Consider the following 27,161-nt stretch of genomic DNA (forward strand, 5'->3'; position numbering starts at 1 on the left):
GTAGATCAGAGCGGGAGGCCATCAGAAAACAGGGGCTGGTTGCTTCAAAGCCTTGTGTGCTGCAGAGCTCTCAAAGGAGTGCGGATGGCTGATGCTCTGGATTCTGCTCTCGTACAGCCTTGAACAATCCTCCAGCTCCCACATTCCCTGCAGATTCACCTAACCAGCAAGGTACCTAGCTAACTAACTTACTGCCTTTTCTATTTATTAACGCAAAGCGGAACCTATAACAGCAGATAAATCTCTAGAGCTGGGGAGTCCCTGTATGCATAACTAGTGAATCTGTCATCACTTGCTGTATAACAAGCCGAAGTTAGCCCGGGGCATTGTTCTTTTATATAACAAAGGGGAAATGGCTCTGGTCCAGGTGATCCAGAAGCCCGAGGAGCCAGATCATCCGGTGGTGTTGGCCTGATTAGCCATAAATAATTCTGGCCCTGCTGCCCTGTTCTGGGTCTTTCCCCTTTGCTGTTTTCTTCAGTGAGAGGAGGGGGGGGACGCGTGTTTCCTAGCTAGCAGGGCATCTTCTGTGTTTATGAGCGGGAATACCTGTACTGGGATCTGTGCAGAGCCGTCTTTGGGGCGTGCCAGGCATGCAGTGCGCGGCACAGAGTGTGGAGGGAGAGACTGGGTTTATAACCACCTCTGCAGAAGCATTTGTATAGTTAGGTTGGCCACTCGACAGGAACGTTTAAATCCTTTAAGATGTTTTCTGTGCAAAATGAGTGGTTTTTGTCTCCTTAGGCACCCAAGAGAGAAATGGTTAAATGCTAAATTGCTCATCAGGAGTTTAGATGCTGGTTTTGAGTCTCACCTGGAATAACTTACTCAGTATGTCAAGGGTTTAAGCCTGGTTTTATTGCCAGTCTAACACCGTCATCACTAGGCCGTCTTTACCAGCTCCTGTGCCTCGTGGACAGGCTGGTGCAGCACGGGGAGGGCTCAGGTCTGTTGGATTTCGGTATGGCAGGGACAGATGCAGGGCAGGAGCAGACCCTGACCCGAATCACAGAGGGTATTCCAGGACAGCATGGTTAGCCTCCTCCAGGTGCTCTCAGGGCAGCACCCGACGCCTTGTCTGTTAGTTAACCTTCTCCATAGCTGCTGTTATGTGAAAGGTCTTTGATCTGTGAATGAGTCCAACACATGGCGCTTGCTCATTGTGTGGTAACAGCAGAGGTGTTATTTTTAGCTCCCAAATTCTTTTTCTCCTTTTGCTATTATTGCCGAAGGACCTTTCAACCCTAGGACAGGCAACCTGACTACGGATTGTACTTGGGATACCGTGCTACCTAAGGCTAATGCTTCTATTGGGAACTTTTTTTTTTTTTTCCCTAAAATGGGTAAGTGGCTTTTAAAATAGCCTTAAAAAAATAAAATTGCAAACAACTAAAGTAGCTGTGTTTCTAAAGAGGACTGTTATCTTTGGAACATGTCACTTACAGAACTCGCTGCAGTAATCCTTAATTTAAAACAATTCCTACACTAAAGTATTTGCTTTTTCCTCTTTGTTTATTTATTTATTTTTTAAAAGGGCAAAAAACAACCCCCAAAACAAACCCCAAACAGGTTTCCAGCAAAAGCTGGGCTAACTGACAAGAATGGAAATAAAGCCAGGTCTTGCAAAACTCCAGTATGTAGTTGCTGTTCTTTGAGAGGACTTTTGTCCTGCTGTCTGAAAGCATTCCTTTGCTGGGTCACTTTTTAAAAAAATTTTTAAGTAACCACCAGTTGCTAGAAATAACCATTGCAGGGACTGATATGCTGGTCGCATTCTTACAATTGCGTTTGTGTGCAGTGCACGCTGGTTTAAAAGGAAGCTGTTATATAACATTTTTAATTATGAAATTTCTTCTTATGCAACAGAGTTTAAGGGTCAGCTACAAACAGCCTGACCACGAAGCTTCCTTCGGGATTAATGCACCTGTGTCACTGCTCGTGGCTTGAGCTTGACTCAGGCCAGTCCTACACCACTCAAGGTTCAAGATGCAAGGTATGCTGATTTAGTTTACAGTCCATAACGTTTCTTTTGCAGTGGTGCTTACAAACCATTGGAATAATTTACCCATGGATACAGTGGCTTTTTTTCTTTTCCCCCATGTGAAGTCCTTTAGCAGAAGTCAGGCAGCTGTATCTGTCAGAGCTGTGAAATACCAGTCCGTGAACAAAAGGGGAAAGGTAGCAGTGAAGTTGCTGGTAGTCTGGGGCTAGACAGACTCAAACGCTTGTGCTTTCAGGTTTGAAGAGTGCAGAGGAGCTGCTTGCTATCGCAGGAATGCCTCGTGGGCACCACCAGCAGCAGGCAGGCCGTGCTGCTGCTCTGGGTCTGGCAGCGTGAAACCAGGCCCTCAGCAGCTGATCGTGCAGATGGCTCCAGTCCCTGATTGCTGGAGAATTTACAGGGCCATAAGAAATAAAAGTGTAGGCTCCTGCCCCTTATGTGGGCATGGATGTCATCCAGAAGGAAGGGAATCGATCATTGGCTTCAAACAAGTGAGATTTTAATAGGAAACTGAATGTAGAGGGAGCAGCCACAGAGCCTGCTACTCCCAGTTGGGCCAGTTCTAACTGAGAAGCATAAGGGAGCACTGGGCCTGCTAATTCCTTACTCCTGGGATGAAAACAAAAGATTTCTGCTCCCTTTAGGAAGAAGAAAGTTCCACACCTTCCAAATTGACTCAGCTTCAGGTGAGCAAGCAGCCAAACGCATTGCATTTCCTTCAAGGGGCCCCTCAGCCAAAAGCCTGCAGCCTTAGAAGTGTCTGCACTTTTGGGGGCTCGCAGCTCCTTTCTAGGGATTCAGCTCCTTCAAGTGTGAGTAATTTTTTTTTTCTTAAGCCAGACAATTGACTTTAGTTTTATTACAAAGCTTTTATTAAAAAACAAATGCTCAGCACATTAACTCAAACTGGAATGACAAAAAAAAAAAAATTGGTTGACAGTATTTTTGGCAAAGGCTGTGCCTTACTATTTTAAAAAATGGGTACATCAATGCTCATTTCAACAACTGGCATAAAATCCCACTAACAGGCTAACAAAAACAGATACAAATACAGAACAATTGAAGTAATAATTCAAGTGCTGGGCTTTTTACAAGGAGAAGGGGAATGGGTGAGAAGGAGAACTCACTGCAGTCAGATTTGCTGGATGTATTGCTTATGTTTACGGAGTAGGTGATGCAGGACTGACGTGTCTACTGACCAGCTGACTGTTGTTACATTTATTTAGTTCTATATGACACTGTACTATATAGACTGAGAGGCCACTATTTGTTACAAATAGTTTAACAAAAAAGCCACCTTTTTTTCCATACAGGCTTTTCCTCTGGCAGGAAAAAAAAAAAAAAGAAAAAAACCTTTTATTTAAAAAGTAGTTCAGATTTTTGACACTTGTTTAAAAGCTCATACCTAGTAAAATATACACCAAGGAAATTACAAACTAAAAGTTAAAATATAAAAGCATTCAAGTTTCTTAAAAAAGCTAAAACCGAAATTGATCCTGTCGCACCATTAAATAAAAAGAAGTTTGAGTGTGTCATCCTGGTCCAGGCAAATTCCGTTCCTCGACGTGCTGTATGGGGCAGCTGCGGTCTATGTAACTCTGTTGGCTGAAGCAGGCAGAGACAGCCATGCTACTTTGTTTGCTGACTCGACATGGACACAGATGAGACGAGGGCTTAAGAGTGCAAGGCAGAGGTGGAGTGAAGACAAAAGCTGCTCTGCTTGACCCAGGAGCTCGTTTGCTCTATTTATATCGGGGCTGGACCTTGTGATAGTGAAGGATTTTGGCAGTGATTGTCTTTATGATTCAGTGTCTCTAGCAGTGACATCAGGGTGAATGACATCCTAGACAGACTCCTTGGGGGTGGCCTGTGTGGATGAAGGACACACCTAGGGTTTAACAAGCTTCCATCTCCAGCAGGGGTCCTGGTGTCGCCGCCTTTGCTTTGCAAGTTGAGAAAGCATTTCTTTTCCCACCTACAGGGACGGGAGAGAGACAGAGACAGAGATAAAGATGATTTGAAACCTATGTTTTTTCTCTTTTTAAAATAAGCCATTCGAAGAAGCTGTCCTCTGGGAAACACGTGGTGATGGGTCCCTGTAACTCTGACAGTCGGGAGTGGAACGTGGGCTTGCAGTGTCTGAGTTAAGTGCGGAGCATCGCTATTTGCACTTGCTTGAAGTTTGCAAGAATATTCATGGCTTTGTTTCACGCTGGAGTGCTTTGGATTGTAAATAGATGTCCACAACAACTAAAAAGTACTTTTAAAGCTACTTAGACATTCAACATATTACAGAAGTAATTCCTTTTTGTAGTGGATTTAATTTATCTATCTACAACATTTGACCCATATACCTGCTACAAAATTAGACATCCTCGGGCTTTCTTACTGCAGCTGTTAAGGTCAATTAAACCTCTAGCTCAGAGCCTCCAGCTCCGCACTGTGGAAACACAGAAATGCTGTGTTCTGCGAGCAGCTGGGCAGAGGAATCTGGTGGGAGAGGCTTTCGTGAACACGGACCCTGCCCCGCAACCACGCGACTGAGGGGGAGTCAGTCTGCTCTGGTACAGTCCATCTTTCAGAAACAGGGCTCTTCGCCAGCCAGCCAGCTCACTGGGATCTCGGGAGGATTTACGTTCTTACAGCACGCGAAAAGGCCAAGAGTGCAAGCCTACAGGTACTGACCTTCCTCTCCCCAGAGGGGAACAGGTCCTCATCGCTGGGGCTCTGGCTTACATCAGGTGCCTTCACCAGCCACCACCCCTGCCCTCCTGCCCCAGACGACCGGGCTATAGCAGGGGCTGCTCCCCACCACCGCCGCGCGAGTCGGGCTTTTTGCACGGCTGGATGCCTGGTCGCCAGTGCTGGACTCAGGAGTAGTGGAAGCCCAAAAACCAACGCTAACCTCCAGGTACTACTCAACTGCCCAACAAGTAGAGAGAGGCTTCAGGGAGCAGAGCTTCGAGGAATGACCAAAATCAGCATGTGAATGCAATTTGGTGGTGAAGGTGAGAGAATTTTTCACCAGAAGAAACACAAACTACTTAGACACAGATACACTGTTGACACTTTGAATCCTGAAAAGCAAGACAGAACAAGTTTATGAAGAAGCTGGCTTGTTTAAACCAGAACTCAAACTTCTGTTAACAGAATTTCCCAACTGCATGCATCCTGTTAGACTAATCATAATAGGTTGATTGCTTGAGCCTGTAAGAGCCACAAGCAGAAATAATCAGCAAGTATTACAGCTGCAGTATTTAAACAAGGGCCACTTTTAACTGAGTCCCATACCCTGCAGCTTCAGCTTAATCCCCTGCACCACAAAGCACTCTGCCCGTGCTGCTTGAGTACAGCCACTGCACAGGGGTTACAGGGGCTGATGTACTCCAAGGTAGGCAGCCTCCAAGACTGATTTGGGACCGCTTGCTTTTGGTGAGCACGAGATCTGAGAGCCCACACTCCTACCAACCATGCTGACTCCTCAGCAGAGGCCACCTCCGTGACCGTGGTTTGAGTGGAAGGGAAAGCTGAGGATGCTGAAGCTTGCTGGAGCGTACTGCAGAGCTTTGACTTGAAGGACGCGCTCCTCCCCCAGCCGCCACCAGCCCCTGGTACATCACAAATGATTTTCACCTGCTGCCTGTAGCCACAAAAGGGCATTTAAAGCCACTGCGGCCTCACAGCTGAAAGTCCACTGGAAACCCAGTGGTTTCAACAGAGGTGGTCTGTATTGACTAATTCAGTTCCTATTTCCTCATAAAACCAGCCCAAGTCCCGACTAAAAAAAGCCTTCTTAGCTTCCTGCTTTTTTTTTTTTTTTTGAAAAAAAAAAAAAGCCCAGTGCTCCATAACACATGCGGATCAAAGCGCTACGAAGGGCTCTACCTTTCCAAGGAGCACGAAAGAGAGGCCAAGCAAACAGCAGAGGAACACTGGGGAGAGCACCCTGCAGCTTTATATTTATTTTGTGCCTTTTCATCCTGGATTTTCAAAGGTTTGGTCCAGGTTGCTCTTCCTGGGAAGGTTTTCCTCTCAGTCTTACATGAAAACATTCAGCTTCCTGTTGAGGAATGGCCTTGAGGCGCCAGGCCAGTAGTTCACAGCAGCCTGATACAAGTGCCGTGATTCAGAGCTACTCCCCATTAGCAGCCAGGAATGTCTCCTTCACCGAAGGAAATGAAATGCTCTTCTGTTGAGATGGTTCCCTGCCTCCTCCCCCCTTCCCGTACCAGCAAGCTGTCTTTGAAGTCAGGAGGTTAAAATAACGACCGCGGCCTTGCTCTGGCCCTCAGCTTTTTCGGATAGGGGCCAGCGCCGCGCGCTCGGTCCCAAAGCAGCGCTCGCAGCAGCTGCCTCCTTTCCACAACCTCTCCCCATGCCTCGTTTGCCCGTCTCCAATAGCGAGGTTGCAGATGCTGCTGTAATTCTGCGAGGGGTCGGGCACAGTGAAGCCCCACACACACACATATATATTTTTTTTCTAAGAGAATAGTGCAACACAGAAAATTACACGGTGGCTGTCCCCAAAACAGCATCTAGAACCCAGCCTTTTCCCAGCTGCACATTAAGGCTGAACGCTGGAAATTGCTTCCACTGCTGATAAACCAAATAATACCTAAAAAATAAGACTGACGATAGTGTTGCCTTACAGATATAAAACAGGTCAAATCAGGATTCTTTTCAAGAAACCACAGGCATGAGCTAAGGAGACTGAAGACTTCCCACATCTAAGGCTTCACTGGGGGGCTGTAGCTGAAGTCTGGCCAAGCAAGGCATGCCCTAGCACAGCCCAATCCACAAGTGAAGTCGGCGCAATCAAAGACTGCAATTACAGCTCCCTGGCTGTGGTTAGGCTTCAAAGAAAGTGCTGCAAGTCACATTTTACATATGTGAAGTCTTGAGCATGAGCCACAATAGGAGGCACTGTCTGTGCCATTTGCAGTGTGCATCTGACTGCAGGAGGAAAGGAAAAAAAAAAAAAGAAAAAAACCTACCTCGAGTAAGAAACAGAAATAAAATTCAACAATAAGTCAGAGTAACAAGAAAAGCGTTACTACTGAAATGGTAAAACTGCACTTTAGGAATCTCTACCATAAAAATAAAGCCTTCTAAAAAGCCTGGGCTCAATGGCTGAGGGCAAGAGCACTAGAGGGAGATCAAAATTCCTCCCCGCTCTTGGGAACGAGCCGGATTGAAGGGTGGGTCTGCAAGCGCCTTGTGCTCCCCTTGCTTCTCCTGGAGTCCTTAGCTCATCTCCGTTTTGCTCGAACAAGGGAGAGGGGATTAGGCAGCTTCGTCCACGTCATGCTAATCAGGAGAGGTTACGGAAGAAAGCTGGGTGTCTGGGTCACTACAGGAGTAAGGACAGGGTAAAAGAAAAATCTAACTCTTCACAGAAGGCAAGAGAAAGTAAAAAAATTTAAGCCAGGTGCTTTTTCTCTACACCTTCCCTCACCACAGGTTGTTTATATTTATACAGTTGTAAAAAGATGCAAGATGACAGCAGTTACATGTATTTAAAAAAACAATAAAAAAAAGCACCGGTCTCCAGCCCTGGGTTTTAATCCAGCGCTTTAAACAACGTGGCAAACTCAGCGACCCGACAACAGAAACTGTCCTTTTTCTTTTGAAGTCCCAAACGAACAAATTCGACTTTTTGACAGCATTTATCCAATACTCTGGAAACGTGACGACGCAAAACCGGGTCATTATTTACCAGCAAGGCTCCCTCTGTTTGCGAAGCCCCTTTGTATGGTCTTTAGCAGCGGAGCTGTAAAGAGGTTGAAGCCCGAGCTGAGCGATGCCGGCGCTGCAGTCTGCTCCTCTTCCTGCCCAGCTGTGCCATGGTTTGTGGGGTTAGCCCAAACCAGATCCTTGAATCGTTCTGGGCAAACAAAAACAAACACTCCGCAACCTTTGTTGTTTCTAAACAAAAAAACCACCTCCCAGCAAAACCCCAGTCATTTCAGTAATCCGATTTGCTGCAGGGTCTCGCAAGCTGTTGCAGCACATGGATGGAGAGACCTACGGGAGACAGGAAAAAGCCCTCTCTGCGAGAGCTGGAGACCAGCAGGCAGCAGAGGAAACCTTTTAAGCTGCCTTTGTTGCCAAAGAAATGACATAAAATCGTACCCTAAAACCGTAACAGATACTGCCACGTTGAAGCTACGTCAGCGGTAAGAGGGTTTTTCCCCCCACCCTTGCTGCCGTTAGCTCCAGCCCGCTGCTGGTGGCGGTGAGCGGAGCCCCCAGCACCAACAACACCCCCGAGCGTTAGGTGCAGGGAGGTGAGGAGCGGTAATGCCATCGCCATCCCCCTGCAGTGAGCCACAGCAGGCTGGGAGCCGCGCTGGGAACGCCCCGGTGTTTTCGAGCTCCCACTTTGCTCAGCTCCAGCCGGCGGTGCCAAAGCAGGTGTGGCTCTTATCAAAGGCCCCCGGTGTAGGCAGCGTGAAACTTGGAGCTCTTGCACCGCGCTGCAATCTTGAAAGCGATCGTGCTGGAAGACCCACGACATGTTTTTCCTGTTGGGGGGGAGGCTCTGTGTTTGTAATAAAAACCAGATTACCTCTAGACAGCGATCTCCAGCAGCTTCTTAAAGAAGAAAAATATGCTAAGAGTGATCTGCAAGGGAAGAAAAAATAGGCTTGTGCCCCTTTTGTATCTTTATTGCATTTAATAAATACTCGGAAGACCAAGACAAAGTCTCTCTGCTTTATGAAATAATTAAATGAACCCCTCATGTCTCATTTCTCTTGAAAGTAATGACGAAATCGTAAGTGTTAAAGCACTAAGAAAGGGGAAAGACATTTAGCCAGGACTTCATGCCTGTGATTTATTTAGTTTTTTTAATTTAAAAACAACAACAAAATTCCACGCCCCGTTTATTTGATAGACTGAGAGACTGGAAGAAAGATCTATCTGTTCCTGGGGCCACTGAAATTGCTGCTGCAGTTTTAACCTGCAGTAACAGAAAAGATGTGAGGTACTGGTAAAGGAGTAAGTGAAAATTTTTGAAAAGAAATAACACATGTAAAGTTTCCTTTGTCGATCACCTTTTCTGCCGCAATTAAATATAAGCTAGAGTTTTTACTGCACTTGGAAAGATAGTCTGAATGTTTACATCTGCTAATATATGGATAGAATAATTTAAATAATTGATTTTATGCAACCAAAAGTAAGAGGTGTAAGCAAAGTATATTCCAGAGCTTTACCAACTTTCCTACAGTCACGCATCCGTAGAGCACCACTGCCGGTGTAGGAGCTGTGCGCAGAAACCACTGCAGAGCTCACACACATCGAGTTCACTTTGACGCAATTAGGTCTTAAAGCCTAGTGGTCCAAAAGACACAAGCCTCCTGCTGTGCATCTCAAAAGACACACATTTTTTGGGGGGGAAAGCAGCTATTCAGCAAAACACAGTCTCGCCTAATAACAAGCAAATGCACGCACCTTAAAACTAATTATGTGTAGTTATTTTGGAAATAATAACATTTCACTTCATGCAATTTCAGTATCCCAGAGGCTCCCAAAACTCCAGAGCTTAATTCTGAGGGAGCTAAATATTCATGAGGGAACCCATAGCTGAGGTTTGCAGGGAGGAAGCAACCTCAGAAGCGATGTCTCCCTGCTCAGGCAAGCCTCCTTCGTTCTCTTACCCGCACCAGTGATGTCCGTGGCAGGAGCACCCGCTCAGCGAGGTGGTCACTGCTGGTGCTTCTAGGGGCAGCTGCCTCCAGCCTTGCTCACACTCACGCACCGGTACCGATGCCACCTCTGCTCACAGGCTCACAGCTCTTGGAAGTGCTGGACCCAACAGCAGAAAGCCGGTGCCTGAAAGGTTAGATTGAACCCGATTTGTCTAACGGGCTGCCAGCCTCATGTTTAACTGGCTGCACAGCAGCGCTTCGGCTGTGAGCTTCCTCCCCTGTACAGCTTTCCAGTTTGCACACTTTCTAAATTCTTACACGGTACAGTTTTAACAAGCAGCTAAAGGATCAGGGGGGTTTAAAGATAACTTGCATTTAAATTCTTAAAGTAGAGGATTAAGGGACTGGCTGATGTTATGGAAGATTGGCTCTACAAGCAGTGACTTTTGCAACATCAAAACCAGTGAGTCTTTGGTTTAGGCTTGTTTTTGTTTTTTGGTTTTGTCATCAGGATGGCTGGCTTTGCATTCATATGTCAGAAGACCTCTTAAATTCAGTCACAATCTCTGAAAGTCAGAGGCCGACAGAAACTAAACAATGCTAGTTTGCTAGACAAGCTTTGACAGAATTGCATTTACATGCAACTCTGTTGGCATTAGAGGACAGACTTCACCCAAGCTTAGTCTCCACAAACAAGTGGGAAAGACTTGTGACAATGTCATAACAACACGTCAGTCTCCCACTTTGAACTTTGCCATGTGAGCCCACTACAAAAAGAAAACACAATACAGACATGAGATGAGCGCTAAAATGCTCAGGTTTTGTTCCAATTTGGAATGAAACTGCATTCTAAAATCTTATGGTTTTTCCTTATGAAACAGTTTGTTTCCACAGTTTTCTCATGACCTTCGAATCCTCAGTCTGGTGGCAAGTTTACTAAATCCACCAACATACACAGCTTTCAGCCAGAAAAGAATGGTGCCTCGGCAGCCTACTCCCTGTCCCCACCCTATCCCACAGGAAGGGTGTTAGAACAATGCTATTCCTTCTTTCTAGCCCAAGCCTCCTACTGCTAACACCTTAGAAGTGAAACGATACGGCTTTTAATTTCTGCTAAGCGTGGTTGAGAAGCTCTAACGCCACAGCAGCATCTGCAACTCAAGCACGGGCAGATCGCACAGGTTGTAGGTGTCCTCCTGCCGAGTTATCTAGTTTTGCCCTTTGCCATTTAAGGCTGGAAATGCTGCCTTCGTTGCTGACCTCCTTAAACCCTTTGGTTGCAAAAACTAACATTTTGTAAATACTGGCAGAGTCTCCTTGTTTTGTCAATCCCGTGCCTATGTTGACTGTCTGGCTGAAAGCGTTCTGTTTCTTATTTAGAAAACCTGTGCTCGGCCCCTACCTTGCCTTGCCCTTATGCCTCCCATAGTCGCTGGCTGCACCTAAAATAGCTTGCGTGCCCGCCCTTCGCAGGCTGGAAAAGGAAAATGGGGAACTCCATATGCTCTGCTGCATCTCTCCCAGCAGGTGTCAGTGCCCTTCTGTACCTGCCGCCTAAACAGGAGCCGGCTTCCCTTCATGTTTGCTCTTTTGATGTTTTTCTTGATGTCGGAGAGCCTGAAAGAATGGAGGTTTCCTATCTCCCACCCTGGAAGGCTCGGTGTTTGGTTAGAATTAGTTGCAGGAGGGGATCCGTGTGAGGGCTGCACCCCTTGTCTTTGGAAGTTCCTATGCTTGGCTGAAAAAGGTTGATGCTAACTGAAGTTAGTAACGATTTTGATCATATAAATACTTCAATCCATCAAATGCTCTTCATTTTTTTACTCTCTTCATTGTCTTTTTTATAAATTCCCCCAGCTCTCAAGCTTTTACAGAAATGTTATGGTCAGCATGGTCCAAATGCCTCTTGTGATTTTTTTTTTTAAGCTGAGGGAACCTTTGCATGGAATTAGCCACCAAAGATGCCATGTACCTGTCTGTGCTGATGGCTTTAAGTGTTGAAAGATGCTGTGCTATAATAGCCACACAATTTGAAGGGGAGAGCAGCAAACTAATTGTTTTTAGTAGTAGCTAGTAGTGGTCAATCCTGGCCGGGAGATGGCAAAGTCCTGCTGCTGAGGTCCCCTTTTTGCTTTTCTCCCACAGCACAGAAGGTGAGGGTGACGTGTTGTAGCATTCCTTTCTGGCCCTCTTGCCTATACTGAAAACCTCCGTTTATAGGCAGGAGAGGGAACAGGGAAACACAGGTCACAGAGGAAACATTTATCTTCAATCAGGACATGTCCCTACGCCACTGTCACCGCGCAGACTGTCACCCACACGAACTTCTGCACAGATCCTCCGCACTGTATGTGGGAGTAAAGGGGTATGGACAGGCGTGAGATGTTTGTTTCATTTTAAACTACGCCGGCAGCAATTTCAAGCGTGCTGGACAAGCCATGTTAGAAAATGTGCCTCAGAAAACAAGGTACCACATCCCCTTTGCATCTCTTTTCTAGGACACTGGCCAGAAACCCACGGTCAACTATGACCGCAGTCATCAGCTGGTTCTTTTCCACAGCGTGCTGGCTGTAAATCAGCCCACTTTATATTCTGCTTTCACAACCTAACTCCACTTTATGTCTAAGTAACGAGCAAAAGATAATCCAGTCATAGATTTCTTGTTACAGCGCTATCCAAAGTTTCTCCTTTGCAGAATTTCCATCTAGGAGTTTTGAAACATTACAGCTTATTCATTGCTTAAAGTTAAGCAGTCTTAATCTGATCCCTTTAAGTGCTTCTGATTGTAAATCAGTATTAGTCAAGTTTCCTCATTTTTGAAAACTTTGCTAATCTGGATGCTAATTGTCACAGAATTTTTGCAAGCCACAAATTCACTTCTCACAGGTTTTCAAATGTCTATAACACTTCTCTATCACTCTTTTTAGCCCTTGAAGACATGCCAAAACACAATGTTAAATTATGTAGCTTGTGAGGACTTCCCAATTGCATCCTGCCATATATCAAATGACGTGCCTTTTGCAATTACCACGCACAGCAAGGCATAAAAAGTTAACTATTTCCATGTTGCGGAATGATCAGGGGCATTTCTTAGCACCCTTCTACTACCTCAATGATTTAAAAATACTCATGAGATGCTAAAATATTGTTTTTTCGTCCCAAAAGTCAAATTGGGTAGGAAATTAGTAATCACCACTTCTGTCATAGAACTGCTCCCATTTAGAAATCTTCTGGAAGAGGACTTTCTGAAAAAAAAAGTCTTTCTGAAAGGTATTCAACAGGCAGTCTTCACATTGTCCTTGATCTTAGCTCTCCTCATTTCCCCTTCTTCCTGGCTTTTTCCAAACTCATTTTTTAGCATTATCTGGTCTTACACCACTCTCAGTTGATTTCAAAGGAGAGAATAATAAATAAGAGTTACTTCTTCAACAAATGGAAGCTAATTGAAGCATTGTGTTGGGCCATATGAACCGAAGACAAAAATCCCACCTGGAGGCTGTTCTGCAGCTCTTCAAGAGTATCCCTGGGTAATTTGTCAAGGACTAGAGTACCAGGTCACAGTATTCCTAAAACTCTCTAATACTAAAGCGTTTTTACAAATTGGCAGTTCAGCAGGCTGGAGGGCATAGAGGAACTCAGCTAAATCCTAAGCAGTGAAGCTGTAAGGAGTGTCCTGGTGTGTACAGCCCTGGGAAGAGGAGCAACTTCATGCTATCATCTTGATTTCACCGCTCAAATGAAGAGCAAGCCAAAAACCTGGTCAGAGGTCTGTCTTAAAAATCAGTTATGTTCTGAAGTGTTCATGGAGAAAGAAAAAAAAACACTTTCACAGTCTCTTAAATCATTTCTGTTTGCATGTCTCCATATCTCTTCCGTTACTTTCCTCTGAACATCCCACCACGCAACCCTCCCACCATTTCATCCTTCTCACTTACATCACCGTAATTACAGCCCTGGCTGATCTCCTTTGTGCTGATCTCGAGATTCTTTCTTTGGTCTTGCCACCTACTCATTTCTGATTCTTCTCAGATAACAGAATGCTTGTCTCCTTCCCAGACCTCCCACCCTCCTTCCCCCTCTGCCTTGCACCAGCCATACGAGTAAGGAAGCTAGTGTTTTCCTGTCTTCAAGAGCTCTTTGCGGCGCTCACTGAAAGGCATTCCCAAACTTGTCATCTCCATCCAGTAAAGACTACAACAGCTCTGCTGTGGGCCTGGTAAAATATTACGCTTGTGGGCAAAACATTCCTTGGATTAGGTTTGCAAAGGGCAGGAGTCTTAACCTTCAGAAGTTTACTTTGAAGTCTGGCTGATTCAGGTTCCCTAAATCATCCTGTGTCTTTACTTCCAGCTAGAGCACATCTGTACGTCTCAGAGGAGAGCACTCACTCGGCATGCAACTCTCGGTGAAGCTGCTGACGCGCGCCCACGTGGAGTCACCAGCACACTTCCCCTTCAGTGCAAGACGATGCCTCCCTTTCTCACACTTCATGGTATAAATTGCATGAGGACAGAGACAAGGATATTATAACAGTTTCCACACCATTACGGAACTTAAGGGACGGACAGAAAGGATGTAGAGGTAGAAGAGAAAAAGAAACCCCACATATTCATCATCTTCTATTTCTACTGATTCTCTACTATGGGAAATGCAAACAGAAACTCCAACAAAAGTACCTGGGTGTAGGCAAGGCAGCCATCCTTAGAGTGTAACGCATCCAAGAAACCAAACATTCCCCAGCTTTTAACTGTCACATGAACCCTAATCATATTCCATTCCTAATTAAGTTCTGTGCACTAACTTAGATATGCCAAAAGATATGCCAAAGCACAATGTTAAATCATGTAGCTCGTGTACCAGTCGCGTGTTGTTTGCTGGTGCTGTGTTAACATCAAAGGGAAAAGTACTCACAGCAATCGTGGACCTGGGCAGCTAAGCCGAAGTATCAATTATAAAAGTCAAGGTTAAAGCACTTGCTCTTTTTTGTTGCTTTATAGGTATAATACTTGGGACAGTCACTGTAGCCACACTTTACAGCTACATTTGTTGTATCGCCTACAGAACCCAAATGCTGCAAATCCACACCCAAAATCAGCACGAGTTAGGCATATCGCAAAGAGCAAGGCTGTCAGCTTGCCTGAAAACCTTTTCCTTAGCAGGAAGAAAAAAAGCATGCATTTTGTCTTTTCCCTTCTTTTCAGCTTTACGAAACCGAACCAAAACAGCAAACCCTTAAACCTCAGCAAGTTTAGCCTAACTGGCCTGCTGGTTTAAGTACAGGAGAGGCCTGGACCGTGCTGGCTGGCTGACGATGGACACACTGCACGGAACAAACTTAACTTGGCTCCCTCTGGCTGCAAGTCTGAGCAGAGGGGACAGCCAAGAGGAGGTTGCTTCGCTGCCTATCGAGTGCCAAGGGGATCATGTGGCAAAACAAGTCAGAGGGAGAGGGGAGAAAGAGCCCGTTTCTGTTGTAATGCATACGGCAGCGGAGAGCGTCACTTTTGCATGGTTCCTGCAATTCTCAGGGATCTCCCAAGAGCAGTCTGGGTTAATTAGACTGCGCAGAAGTACCTATAATGTCCAATGAACTCCATTCCTACCAGAAAACATATCACACTGAGACGAAGAGAAGGCCCAGCCTTCCAACACAAGCACTGAGAAGTGAGGATCTCACTGCGGTTACCGCGTGCGCTCACAACCCGGCTGGATGGTGTTGCTGGATATGTGCAATACCGAGTGTGGTTCCACCTCCTGGAGGTGGCATGAAGAGAGAAAACACAGGCTGGAACTACAACAAAGAAAACTCCACACCGCACACAAAATACCACCGCACAACCGAGGGAAAAAAAATCTGATACAGCTGAAATACAGTCCCATTTTCTTAGCAGATGTTTTGTTAGTATACAGGTGAATAAACAATTTTTTAAAAAAGTGTACCCCGCCAGCCAGTGTCGGCACATAAAATGTACTCCAAAGCCAGCTTCTAGCCTGCTCTTTCTAAGCTGTGGCATTTTGCTGGCTGGGAGGGTTTGCACTGCTTCATATAAACCCATCCTTGTGCTTAACAGGCAGACTTGCAGCGAGTCAGTGAGGTATGGTCAGTTTGGAAATATTAAGGTTAAGAAGTGAAATGGTGGACGCCTAGTAGATAGCCGGTATAAAAACCATCAGTAGTCAAAGTCACATTAACTTTGGGATATGATACTTCTGCAATTTTTGCTAAATTCATATTATCGCATAAAATTTATAAGAAAGCTTATTTTACAGTTCAGTTTTATCAGGAAAGCTTTAGAGATGTTCTTACCATGCTTCAGATGTAGGCAGCTGTCATTCTGGGGCCTGTACCTGTAGAAGATTGTTTTCCTTTAACAAATTCCTGTTACAGAGTTTTTGCACATTCCAAATAAGTCTGTTTGCTACAGCATTACATGGATTTTTTTTGCGTTTTTGGTTTTGGGTTTTAATTCTTATGGTTCTTATACCAGCCATTCATGTTGGGGAAAACAGTGTTTCTTTTTATGTGTTTTAAAGGCAAAGAGGAGACCTCACTGATGCTTTTAGCCAGCCTACTGGCAGCTGTTAGTGCAGATGGAAATGTAAAATACAGTGATAAAAACTAAAGCGGCTACAAAAAGGTCAGTGTAAACTTTCCAGTGTCCAATGGTCCCACACAGCATTTGAGATGAAGTCTAAGGATGATACAACTGACGGGGAAGAAAAGCAAAGGTAAAGCAGGAGAGTGATTGCAGCAAGGCATAAGTTCAGCCAAAGATGTTGATGCAGTCAGGAGAGTTATATGGGGAGGGGTAAGGGAAAGGAAACAAGTATTGTGTGCCTCTTTACAAGCTTGCATTCAAAGTGAAGTATCTTAAAACATCAGTCAGAAGCAAATTGTTAGAGAACAGCATGTAAAAATTAATAGCACAAGCCCTGGTTTCTGAAATATACCTGGAGTGAGTGCTAAGTAAGAGTTGGTCATGGCCTACCTGATGCTGATTCCTGCAACTTTTCTCTCTTCCTCTTCTTTTTCTTCCCCTGCAAAACAGGCAACTTTACCATACCAGTACACACACACAATGTCTTTTATCCCTCCCCTGCCTCACAACATAGAAATGAAAGCCAGCTGGACACTGAAAAAGTGGTTAGGGAAAAAAAAAAAAAACATCTTTTCTGGAGCAGTTAAAACCCTTTCTAACCCACTTCCAACTGTTTCATTGGTAACAAGGTTTGCTCTCAGCATCTACGGAGAAATATGCACACGAGCAATACACATTTTTGTATCCAAATTGAAATACAATTTCTGGCAGTTCTTCAACTAATGCTTGCAGCCACAAGCATCCGAAAGACTTCTCGTGCTTAATAAACCGATGACACAAATGTTGATATCCTAATTTATGGCTCTTACGAGAACCCTTCACACATTCAGATACTTACGCTGTCGTGCATGGCAGCAGCGGACAAGGTGTTGAAAGCACCTAGGACAACCACGGCTTGTCCCCAGGGTGCAAGCCAACCAGCTAAAACCGTGCTGATAACGCCTGTAACTTAACCAAAGCCGAGCCTTGTGTGGCCGTGCCTGGCGAACTAGCAGCGCGCCGCGCACGTCACGGGCTGGAGCGCGGTGCGGTACCCTTGGCGTGACCGAGGGGCAGGCCAGAAACGGACCTCGGGCAGCTGTCTCTGCTGGACACCACGCTGGCACCAGTGTGTCAGCACGGGCTCGTCGTGCCAACCCACAAAGTCGGCCTTCTCCCGCGCCCTCAGCTATGGAAAAGGCCAGAGCTCCCGGTTCGCACAGTCTGTCAGAAAACAAAGGATCAGTTTAGGCCCACAATTTTAAACCTCAGTCATCTCGCGTCGCCCTAATTGCCACCTTGATATTCTGCCACAGAACTTCTCTTCCTTGCCCTGCGTTGCCAGCCTTGTCAGTCAAAACTTTTCCAAAAGAAATAAAAAGAAGCAAAAGAAAATTTATATCCGTTTATATTTTAAGAAAACCTTCAAGCTGAGGGAGAGGCTTGAAGAGATGAGCTCCGGCCAAGCTCGGCGTGGCTGTGGTATGTGGCTCCGCTGGCTCTGCCCTACGCCCCCCATGCAGAGGTTAGGGTGCCAGCACATCTGGCAGCCACCAACGCGTGTCCCAGCACCGTGCTGCGCGGGGCGGCCGCAGACGGGAAGGGCAGAGCTGCAGGGATGTGTCTTCCCTTCGGCCGGCTCGGCGGGGCGACAGGAGACGGACAGCAGGTTTGGGAAAGCAGATTTTAAGGGCGCTGGGAAATTCAGGGTGGTGTGCTCTATCACGTAGGCAGCAAGACAACGCTGCTTTGCAGAGGCGTCGCGTTACTGCAGATGTTTACATGGAAAAATCACGCAAGGAGAATTTTCTTTTGTTCTCTAAGTCTGGCTGACTTCAGCTGAAACATACTGAAAGCTGATTTGAGATCCATCTATGGATAGCAGAAGTGGAAGATAAGAAGGAAAAAGCTGGCCTGAAAACTAGTTCCCGGCAGCTCCGGCATACACAGACACCACCACGGCATGAAAACACTGTTCTTCTCATGACTGTCACACGCCTTTGAAGGACTGCTCTGGGTGTCAGTAATAAAAAACACAATAAAAACTGCGCAGATATTGTCAGCAGTTTAACAACAACGCACGACATTTTCTTGAAACTTCTGAACTCCTGAGTAACCAGGCAAACCAAACCAGAAGAATTAAAACCAAGTAGTACCTTTTCTTAGAAGTCACTGTTTTGTCAAATCAGCTGCAGGAAACAGGGCATCTCTAATTCACTTTCAACCCCAAAATATTGCAGCAATCTCTCTGCTAACTGTATAGTTTCATTTTTGACGGCAAGTTAGCAAAAACGGAGGAAAAAAAGGATGACTTAGACCTTGAAAGGTTTCAGTGATAATCTGCGGTCTCCTATGACCGCCTTCTCAGCACTGCTGCAGCTTAGGCCTGGGTTCCCGGAGCGGCTGCGAGGACTGCAGGAGGAACGCCAGCAGGATCCTCTGGTGCAACACAGGGCTGGAGTACGTCAGAGCTATACTGCTACACGGGATGTAAGTAGGAAGCACATCTAAGAGAGAATTTGTAGGTGCCACCTTACGCACGCAAAATGTCTTATCGAGGCATTTAGGAAACCACAGGTCTGCTGCTTGTGCTGTATGGCAGCACGCTGTGGCAAAACACATCGGGTTCACGAAGTCAACACGTCCGGGTGTCACAGGGCAGTGCTCCCCAAGTAAAGTAAGCTACTGAAGGAGACCTCTTCTGCTACTTTAAAAGCCAGCCACAATGTGCAAGGCTGACGTTGGCAAGCGTGAGCTAACACAGCTCTGAAGCAGTCTCATTCTCCAGCAAGCTCACGATAACTGAAGACCCCTTACTTTCAGGGAATGTATCTCCAAGGCCCTGTTTGTTCCCAGGTGTGTTTCAAGACAGCTCTGTTGACACTGTCTGGTTACTGGGAATAAACCCTACCTGCATAAGGTCACGACAGCCCATCTGCTAGGAAAGACGGCCGTGTAAAACAGGCAGCAACAGGCTGAAACAGGCTGCCAGGGCTTACAGTAGTATTTGTGCTTACAAAACTGGGCACGGATGTCAGCAAGACCAAGGCATTTGCTTCAGAGATGATCACATGGTTTCTGTGTCAACACCTTCCGTGCCAAAAATCTCCCTCAGAGACTCTGGCTTACAACAAAAAAAAAATTTGTTTGAACTGAACGGTAGCTGTGTTGGATTGGAAATGTTGAGTACTTCTGCAGTCTCTGTTAACGCTGTATTTAGGCGTTCCCCAATCCTCAGTGTCCACAAGACATAACTGGAGAAATACCATAGTCCACCTAATGCAGACGGGAAACTGAGCCAGATATAGCATGTACGCTTCGAAACACAGTAAATAATGTTACACCTGATGGGGGACAGAAAGGTTTTGAGCTTCATTAAGTAACATACAGCTACACTGACTGCTTATAGCAAGCACACTAGTATAACTGTGCAGTGCAAGCTGTGCAACGTGGTAATAGTGTTTGACATTTAATTATAAAATATGAGCAATCGTAAAAAAAAAAAACTTAGCTAAATTTCTTAACCTCGCCAAACTATAAAAGCAGAATCTATCATAAGGTTTATCTATACAAATTTGGCAGGCTTTATTTCAGGGGTGGAGCATCCAGAATTACCTCCAACTGAAGTTCAGCTTACACCACTACCCCTGGGCTTTAGGTTCTCCTGAAAGGGAGGCACCCCTTTTATTTTTTGCTCAGGTCTACAGAAGATTTCTGGACAGCAAGTGATCAAATAGAAATAATGGAAAATTCACATCTGTACAGTAGAACATAAGCTTTCAGACAGTACTGATGACTGCCTAAGAAAAAGTTTCTGTGCTATTTTTTTTCCTCGAAAACTGTGACCTTCATAAGATGCATCTCAACAACAACAAAATGTTAAATTTTCTGGATGTTTGAAGTACAAATATAAGGCTTATGTTGTATATTTGTTCACCATCCCTCCTACCAGATATTTCCACAAGCTAAAAGCGAAAAAAAAAAAAAAAAAAAAAAAAAAACCTGTTAGGTAAAGGAACCTTCAACTGAGCGACTTACATAGTTGTCTCTTGCAGACCAGCCTGGATAAAGCTGCATGTGTAGCTGCCTTTCTTTACGAGCTAGTTCATAATATTTCGCTTGTTCTTCACGGGAGAGAGCATGCCACTGCAAACAAAATTAACATTGCATTAGACCTGGAAATAACTCATACCTAGGCAACAGATGACATGAGCAAGTGTTTTTGTGACTTTGATTCAGTCCTCCATTGCAAAAATGAAATTCATTAGCAGTTACAAGCACCCGTGTTTATTAAACAACTTTCAGGCATTTGTCAGCTCTGTAACTGCCAAGTGCCTTGAGCAAGACAAAAATCATTTATGGAAACAGGGCTCACCATATAATCCGCTCACAGAACCATGCTCTCCCAACACGACGTAAAAAAAGAAAAAGAAAAAAAAAAAAGCACTCCAGCTCCTGACAAAACAGAATGGTTTGTGCTGCTTTTGAAGGGCAGAGAGCTCCCCGCCACAGAAGGGATTGCTGTCTTGCTTTTAAGCAGCAGCTACACACAGGTTTGCAGTACCAACACGGAGGGCACTCAGGGCACTGGCAGGCTTCTGTTCCAAGATCAACCTCCAAGCTTGAGCTCCAAGGTACCCGCCTTCTGATTTCTTGTTGTAACAAAGGAAAAGAAAATGGAAACTGCAAAAAGTTTCTAACGTACAAAACCCACAGCACTGTAGTCTTCCAAATTACATGCGTTGACCTGGGTGGCCAAGAAAGGATAAATTTCCTGCTTTCTTTATCTAATTTCAAAATCAAACAAAACCAAAAACCTGCACAGATGAAAAGGCACCATCTACATCGGTATCTAATAATTTTGTAGTTGTGGGAACATCTATTAGACCTGAACCAAAAAGAGAAAAGGAGTTTTATTTAGAATTGGGTTCACTGCTGCAGCTTTAGATGTGTCTTCTTGTTTGACCACATGCACTGGGGGAGAGAGGGATGATGGCAGGGGGGCCACGACAAAAGGAAGGAAGATATTAGAAATACAGACCTGAAATCAGTGAGAGAGTCATGCAAGAATAATTCACAGAACTGGGATTTCAGGTCAAATCACATTTGATTTAATATGTTGTTTTGTTACATGTTGGAAGATGTGAACTAAAGGGCTTGTCTGTCTTGACAAGTTCGATGTGTTAGTGAGAGCACAGCAGCTCTCAGCCTGTTTGCAGCTCTCACGTTCCACACACACATTCCAAAACTGGAAGGTACTGAGCATTCAAGGAATGAGCATTTTTCATTTGCGCCTAAGTAGTCAATAGCAAGTAATCTGATAAAAGCAAAGTTACAACTGTGGAAAAAAAATTCCACATGAGCAACTGAGGCAGCCAAATTTCAGTACAGCAAGAGGCAGGACAAGAAGGGTCAGACCGCCTCAGTGACAGGTGGAACATTTCTGGTTCAGTGCAAATGGAGTGAAAAACCTTAAGAAAATACGATAAGGGGACGGCCCATTTCTCTGCAGACATTATTTGCTGCTAACAGGAGGACAGACGGAGAACAGCTGCCTTACCAGAAATATGAAGGTAAAAAATCTAAGAATGGAAAGTTATTTTTCCACTCAGAACATTGTTAGAATTTTTTACAAATTATATAGAGCTTTTCTGTAGCTGCCTGCCTCTTTCTGCTTCATTTTCTATTGTCACTTGTACTCAGAGTTACAAAACTGTTCCTTGTATGGCGGTGCCACTGGACTTGCATTTCTCGCTGGCTTCAGTGCCCGCATTTAAAACTCTCTGAGCTAGAAAAGAGCAAAACTGGGACTCCAAAACATGCAGAGAAATCTCTGGATTAGAAGGTGGTTTTTTTCTTAGAAGTTGGCTTCCTTCCCTGCTGCAGACCTGGAAGGTCCCTAAGGCTGCCATTTCACTGAGAGTTGTTTTTATGCTTTGACCCTTGCTTGCTGGGTGTGAAGGAGTAATGATAATTTAAACCCAGAGCCCACAGAGGCACAAAGGTGGGTGGGAAGGAGAGGAAAAAGCTCTCCTTAGTTAAAGCGGAGGATTTCCAGCCTTGGGCTTCCGGATTAAGCGGTAGCATCAGAGAGCCCAGCAGCATGCAAAGCGTCAGCTCTTGGGAACAGAGGCTCCTGTTCCAAAGTGGCAGAGAGTATAGTAAATAGTGACCAGGATGACTGAACACAAAACATTTGATAATAATTAATCTCCCTGCAATTATATGGGATAACTCATGCATTGTTTGTACCACAGAAAAGTGGAACCTGAGGTACTTTTACTTGGAAATAGAAGTCAAAGCAGTGGAAAAAGCATGGAGCAGAGCACTGAGGTCTGATTCATTAGCAAAATGGAGTTAAACAAGCCACTGCCACCACTCAAGTCAAGAAAACAAGACTCACATACTCAGCAACTAAGACAAATTACTGAGGGGGTGAGAATGTAGAACATGATCATAGAGACTTGCATGCAAGGATGGAAAATGCAAGCAGCAAGGTGTCCTTTAAGAGGAAGCAACAAGAACATCAGAGAGAAAGAAGAGGGCTAAAGGAACCGGGACAAGCAACAAGAGATTTCTGCACTGTTTAAGGGGGTAAAATAGGTCTTCAGACGAGAAGCAGCTAAAGTTGTGCACTGACTTCCCACTTAAAAGCACAGTTTTTTCAGAGAGCTGTAGTGCCTCTTGATACTGACTTAGCCAGGAGTCAAAAATGGGGTTCACTGGGCAAGGGGATTTCAAGAATCCATACTCCACTTGCTACAAATGTCATCCCTTTTTTAATTTTTGGAACAATCAAATTCAAAGTGGGTACGTATCTCTGCTGCATTCCCTTTGGAAGAACAATACTGACAGTGAGCACGAAGTTTGTAATTATGGGTTGGCCTGCAATTTTTCAGAGCATGGAAAGAAAAAAACATGCCTACGATGCCACAGAACCAAACGTCTCTCAGCAAGGCCATTGAGAGGCTCTGGGATGTGTTCTGGGATCATCAGTACTCAGCTGGTTACTTTAGAGGTATTCAAAACTTGACAAGTCCCTGAGCAACCTGAGGTAACTGGACCCGCTTTGAGCAGGTGTTGGACTGAACCACCTCCACAGGTCCCTGCCGATCTATGTGATTTTACAATCAGACCCTGGTTGTATTCACTTTTCAGTTCTATCTCCGTTGACGTTCAGAGTTCATCTTTGAATGGATCCCAGCCTAAGGGAGGACATAGAGGGTGATTTGAATGCTCCTTCCACGTGTCGATGATAATTTTTCCTGCCTGAGGTGCTGACATGAATGGAACAGACGCCAGTTTGATGAGGAGGGAAAAAAATCAAGACCTTGCTTTTATTTTCAGTCGCATGTTTTATCTTCTATAGCTAATTTGATAGTTGCACATTAGTTAGCACCTCAAGCAGAAAGTGAGCCATCACACCCACTAAAGGGAAACACACAAATTAGCAGCACACGTGAGCACACACACACCCTTCTGTACATACCCTTCTGCCAAGAATCTGGTTGATAGCTGCGCTTTCTTTCAGAGTACACTCTGCTACAACGTTCGCTCTCATTTCTTTCATGTACAACATGAAAGCATTCAGAGGTTTCTTAATATGAGGTCTTTTTGGCTCTTGTTCTTTTCTCTGTTCGTGCTGAGGCTTCCTAAAACGTGGTGGGGGAAGGGGGAAGGAGGAAAAAAAAGCATCTATTTACCTTCAGCCTAAAAAAACCCCACCCAAATGAAAATTTCCAATCAGTGGTTACAGTGAAATAACTCCGAAGAACATGAATTTCAGTGGTTATGTCCCATCCCCTTTCACGTCTTTTCAGAGAACTGACTTAATGTAAGGTGTTTGGCTGATGAGCAAATAACATTTGATCTGTGAATCTGCTCCAGATTCATCACCTATCTCCCCTATTCTCGTTTTGAATGGTTATCTGCAGTACCCTTGCAGGCCACTGCTACAGGCAGGAGGATAGCTCCTCATCTACTTCTTTCTTAGGCCTTTTGCCTCCAGGCACTAAGCAACAATGTTGCTTTCTACTAGTAGATTTTGCAGTTCAGACTTTTTCCAGTAGAAGCTCATGAGTTCACACTCAAGCAACAACCTCAGGTAGACTGGTCCATGATTATGTTGGAATCAAGACGATTGCTGCTGATAGCTAAAAAGTGCTGGACTGGAATGAGCAACGGCTTCATGTTTCACTACTCTTCTAAAAAGTCGCCCTTATCTCCTTTTTTAGTTATATAAGGAGTCAAAATTCAGAGATGTCATGAAAGGTATTTCTTTTTTTTCTCGTTTGTTTTAGACCTTGACATTTCTTCAGATAGCATTAGTTCTCAAACATTTATTGATAAAGGGCTTAGCGCGGAAAGGCAGACTCACACATGCATTAGCTCACTGTCGTTGTGCGGATGTTCTTGTTTTACTTGAGGTGTTACAATAGCTGGGTGAGGGATTCCAGTTGTGTGAGGGCCTGGAGGACCAGGAATCATGTGATGTGAAAACCTAAAAGAAAAAACATAGGAAGGTCTATAACCCTACTGAAGACAGGCATCAAACAAATATGACAGCAGCAGGATGCCCCAAGAATGCAAACACCATGGAGCTTGCAAGGGAAGGACAATTCTTTAAGAGTGCATGAAAAATATTTGGCTAAGATTCGTGCATTGTAGCTGCTTTTATTCAAGAAAAACAAAAATCAGTCAATGTTTTGGTTTTAAATAAGTTATTTTATTACCTTTCAGGCAAATAGTTTTATCAATGCACAGGAGAAACATTTAGTGGTCGTACTGTTGCACTGACTAGCAATAGAAATACACATTTCTTAACCAAAAACTGTATTTCCACACCAAGATATAAACATTCTTAAAATATCCACCACCAGCCAATGCGAAGGAGGGAACTGCCATGCAGAAACAAATAAAATAAAAGAAGAAGTCTTTTCAAGAAGTCCCTGGTAGCTCTGTATGGAATCTCTTACTTTTCGAGGTACTTAAACGAAAAGATTTTAGCATCACCTAAACTCACTATCCTCCCCTCAAATGCTTAAACTAATTATGATGAAAAATTCCTGCATCTTGGAAGAAGGAATTAAAAAAAAGAAAGACTTGTCCTAAGTAAAACTTCCTTCCATCTGTACAAGAAGGAAAATAAAAAACAAAACAGCACCACTAACTCCATCATCCCACCCTGCTAACCCAGCTCATCCTCAAGGACAGCTGAGAGTGACCTTCAGGGTGCTGAGCACTGCAAGCCCAAGTGCACAGGAAAACCTGCATGCTTTGCTTTGAATTGGTGGAATCCCCCACTAACATCACAAGCAAGCTCACGCGCTAAAGGTTTGCTGAATGAGCGCTGGTTAAGGAATTGCATTCAGCCTCTCCTTCTCCACTCCCTAGTCCCTTTGGCCTTATCCTCCACTCCATCAAAATAAAGCAAACACAAAGCCCTGTAACCAATTGGGTGATTTTATTATACAGAAAGAATGGCTTTTCTTCCCAGTCACCCTGACAGGCACATGCTTGTCATTTCCCCGCAAAGAAGTGAAGGGATAGCGATAACCCAAAGGCACCCACGCAAACAGAGGCAAGAGGACCTACCACTTATCAAGTGGCCTGTCTTAATTCCCCGTGCAAGAGGATGTGTCTTCTACAGATCACACACACACACACAAAAAAAACAAGAACGGTACATTGCAACCTTGTGTACACCAAGCACAGGATGCAGAAGCTGTCTTTAGAGTGCAAAAGCAGAGGAGAGGAGGTCTGGAGTGTGTCACGGCCAAGTCTCAGTTAGCATTGCTTGCTTGCACTTAGACATAAAGACAGTGCCTGAGTCACACACCAGTACGAATACACCGTGTTGGCATCCCTCGCCATTAGTGGCCTTGGGCTATGAAATATCTACCTGCGAGCAAGTTTCTACATGGAGTGATACCTAAATGATTCGAGACTAATTACCAACAACTTGGAAATTAAAACTACAGAGTGCAGACTAGAGTGACAATCCACCTGGTTTCATACTTGTGTAAGTAAAAACAAAGTATGCATGTTATACATTGCATCTAGGAAGGAACTAATGACTCATTTCAGACGAAACAGATCAATTAACTGCTGACAATTTACCGGTGCTCCTAATTGCAATACTTCAGAGACTGCCAAGAAAAATGCTGAATGAAACCAGTGTGGGATCCAGGCAAACTGTATATACACATATACGTTAAATAAAAATGTACGCATAAAGTTTTAGCTGACTGAAAAGCAAGCAAAGGCAGACCAAGATGCAAGCAGAAGAGCAACTTGCCCTCTAGTGCCAGCAGTTACTCCCCAGTCAGTCATTCACCTCCTACACCTACCTGGACATGGAAGGGTCGACTGAGAGTGAGGATGGGTAGGGCTGCCTGAATCCACTCGAGATGGGATATACAGGCTGACCTTGCCTGAGGTCACAGAAGAAAGGAACCCATCAATCACATGATACCGTATTCAATAGTTACTCTAGAGCTGTAAGCACTTGATGGGAACTCAGGGTGAAACAAAAGTAGTAATAGGTAAAATTTTCAAGAGTTTGGCTGTATTTAAAGCTAACGAATACTTGAGCACTTAGGACTTTCTCCCTCGCTACTGAAAGGTTCCCAATCTAGGTTTCCACTGGGGAGGAAAGAAAAACAACCAACCTTCCTCCCCTACAACACACAGGCGTGTACACACACTCTCTCACCTAGATATAAACGCACTGCAATCGGATTTGGTTAGCTAGCTCTTACAAAAGAGGCATTTTATTCCACTGTAGATCAGTGCAAGAACACCGGAGCGTGAATTACCAAGCTAGAAAACCTCTTGAACAGTTTTATCCAGTCTGTGAAAACTTAGGGCTCTCTTCATTTGTATCTTCTCCAGTGTGGAACGAGTGGCCAGCTTTTCTAAGAAACTCTAATT

At 44.7% G+C, this 27,161-nt stretch overlaps 1 protein-coding gene across 4 annotated transcripts in view; it reads right to left on the reverse strand.

Moving 5' to 3' along the window:
* Positions 1–3,258: 3,258 nt before the first annotated feature.
* Positions 3,259–27,161, reverse strand: part of LEF1 (lymphoid enhancer binding factor 1) — a 62,533-nt gene continuing 38,630 nt past the window's right edge. The window contains exons 6-12 of one of the 4 annotated variants that reach the window (XM_066996415.1): positions 26,579–26,662; positions 24,607–24,729; positions 23,719–23,881; positions 20,268–20,375; positions 16,641–16,689; positions 15,959–15,999; positions 3,259–3,977 (exon numbers count right to left, since the gene is read on the reverse strand). In XM_066996415.1, the coding sequence (XP_066852516.1) occupies positions 15,965–15,999; positions 16,641–16,689; positions 20,268–20,375; positions 23,719–23,881; positions 24,607–24,729; positions 26,579–26,662 (562 nt within the window). In that variant the 3' untranslated portion in view covers positions 3,259–3,977; positions 15,959–15,964. The remainder of the gene's footprint in view (positions 3,978–15,958; positions 16,000–16,640; positions 16,690–20,267; positions 20,376–23,718; positions 23,882–24,606; positions 24,730–26,578; positions 26,663–27,161) is intronic. The other 3 variants (XM_066996414.1, XM_066996417.1, XM_066996416.1) reach the window with 3 other exon arrangements.

Source organism: Anser cygnoides, chromosome 4 (genome assembly GCF_040182565.1).
Source record: "Anser cygnoides isolate HZ-2024a breed goose chromosome 4, Taihu_goose_T2T_genome, whole genome shotgun sequence".
Lineage (NCBI taxonomy): Eukaryota > Metazoa > Chordata > Aves > Anseriformes > Anatidae > Anser > Anser cygnoides.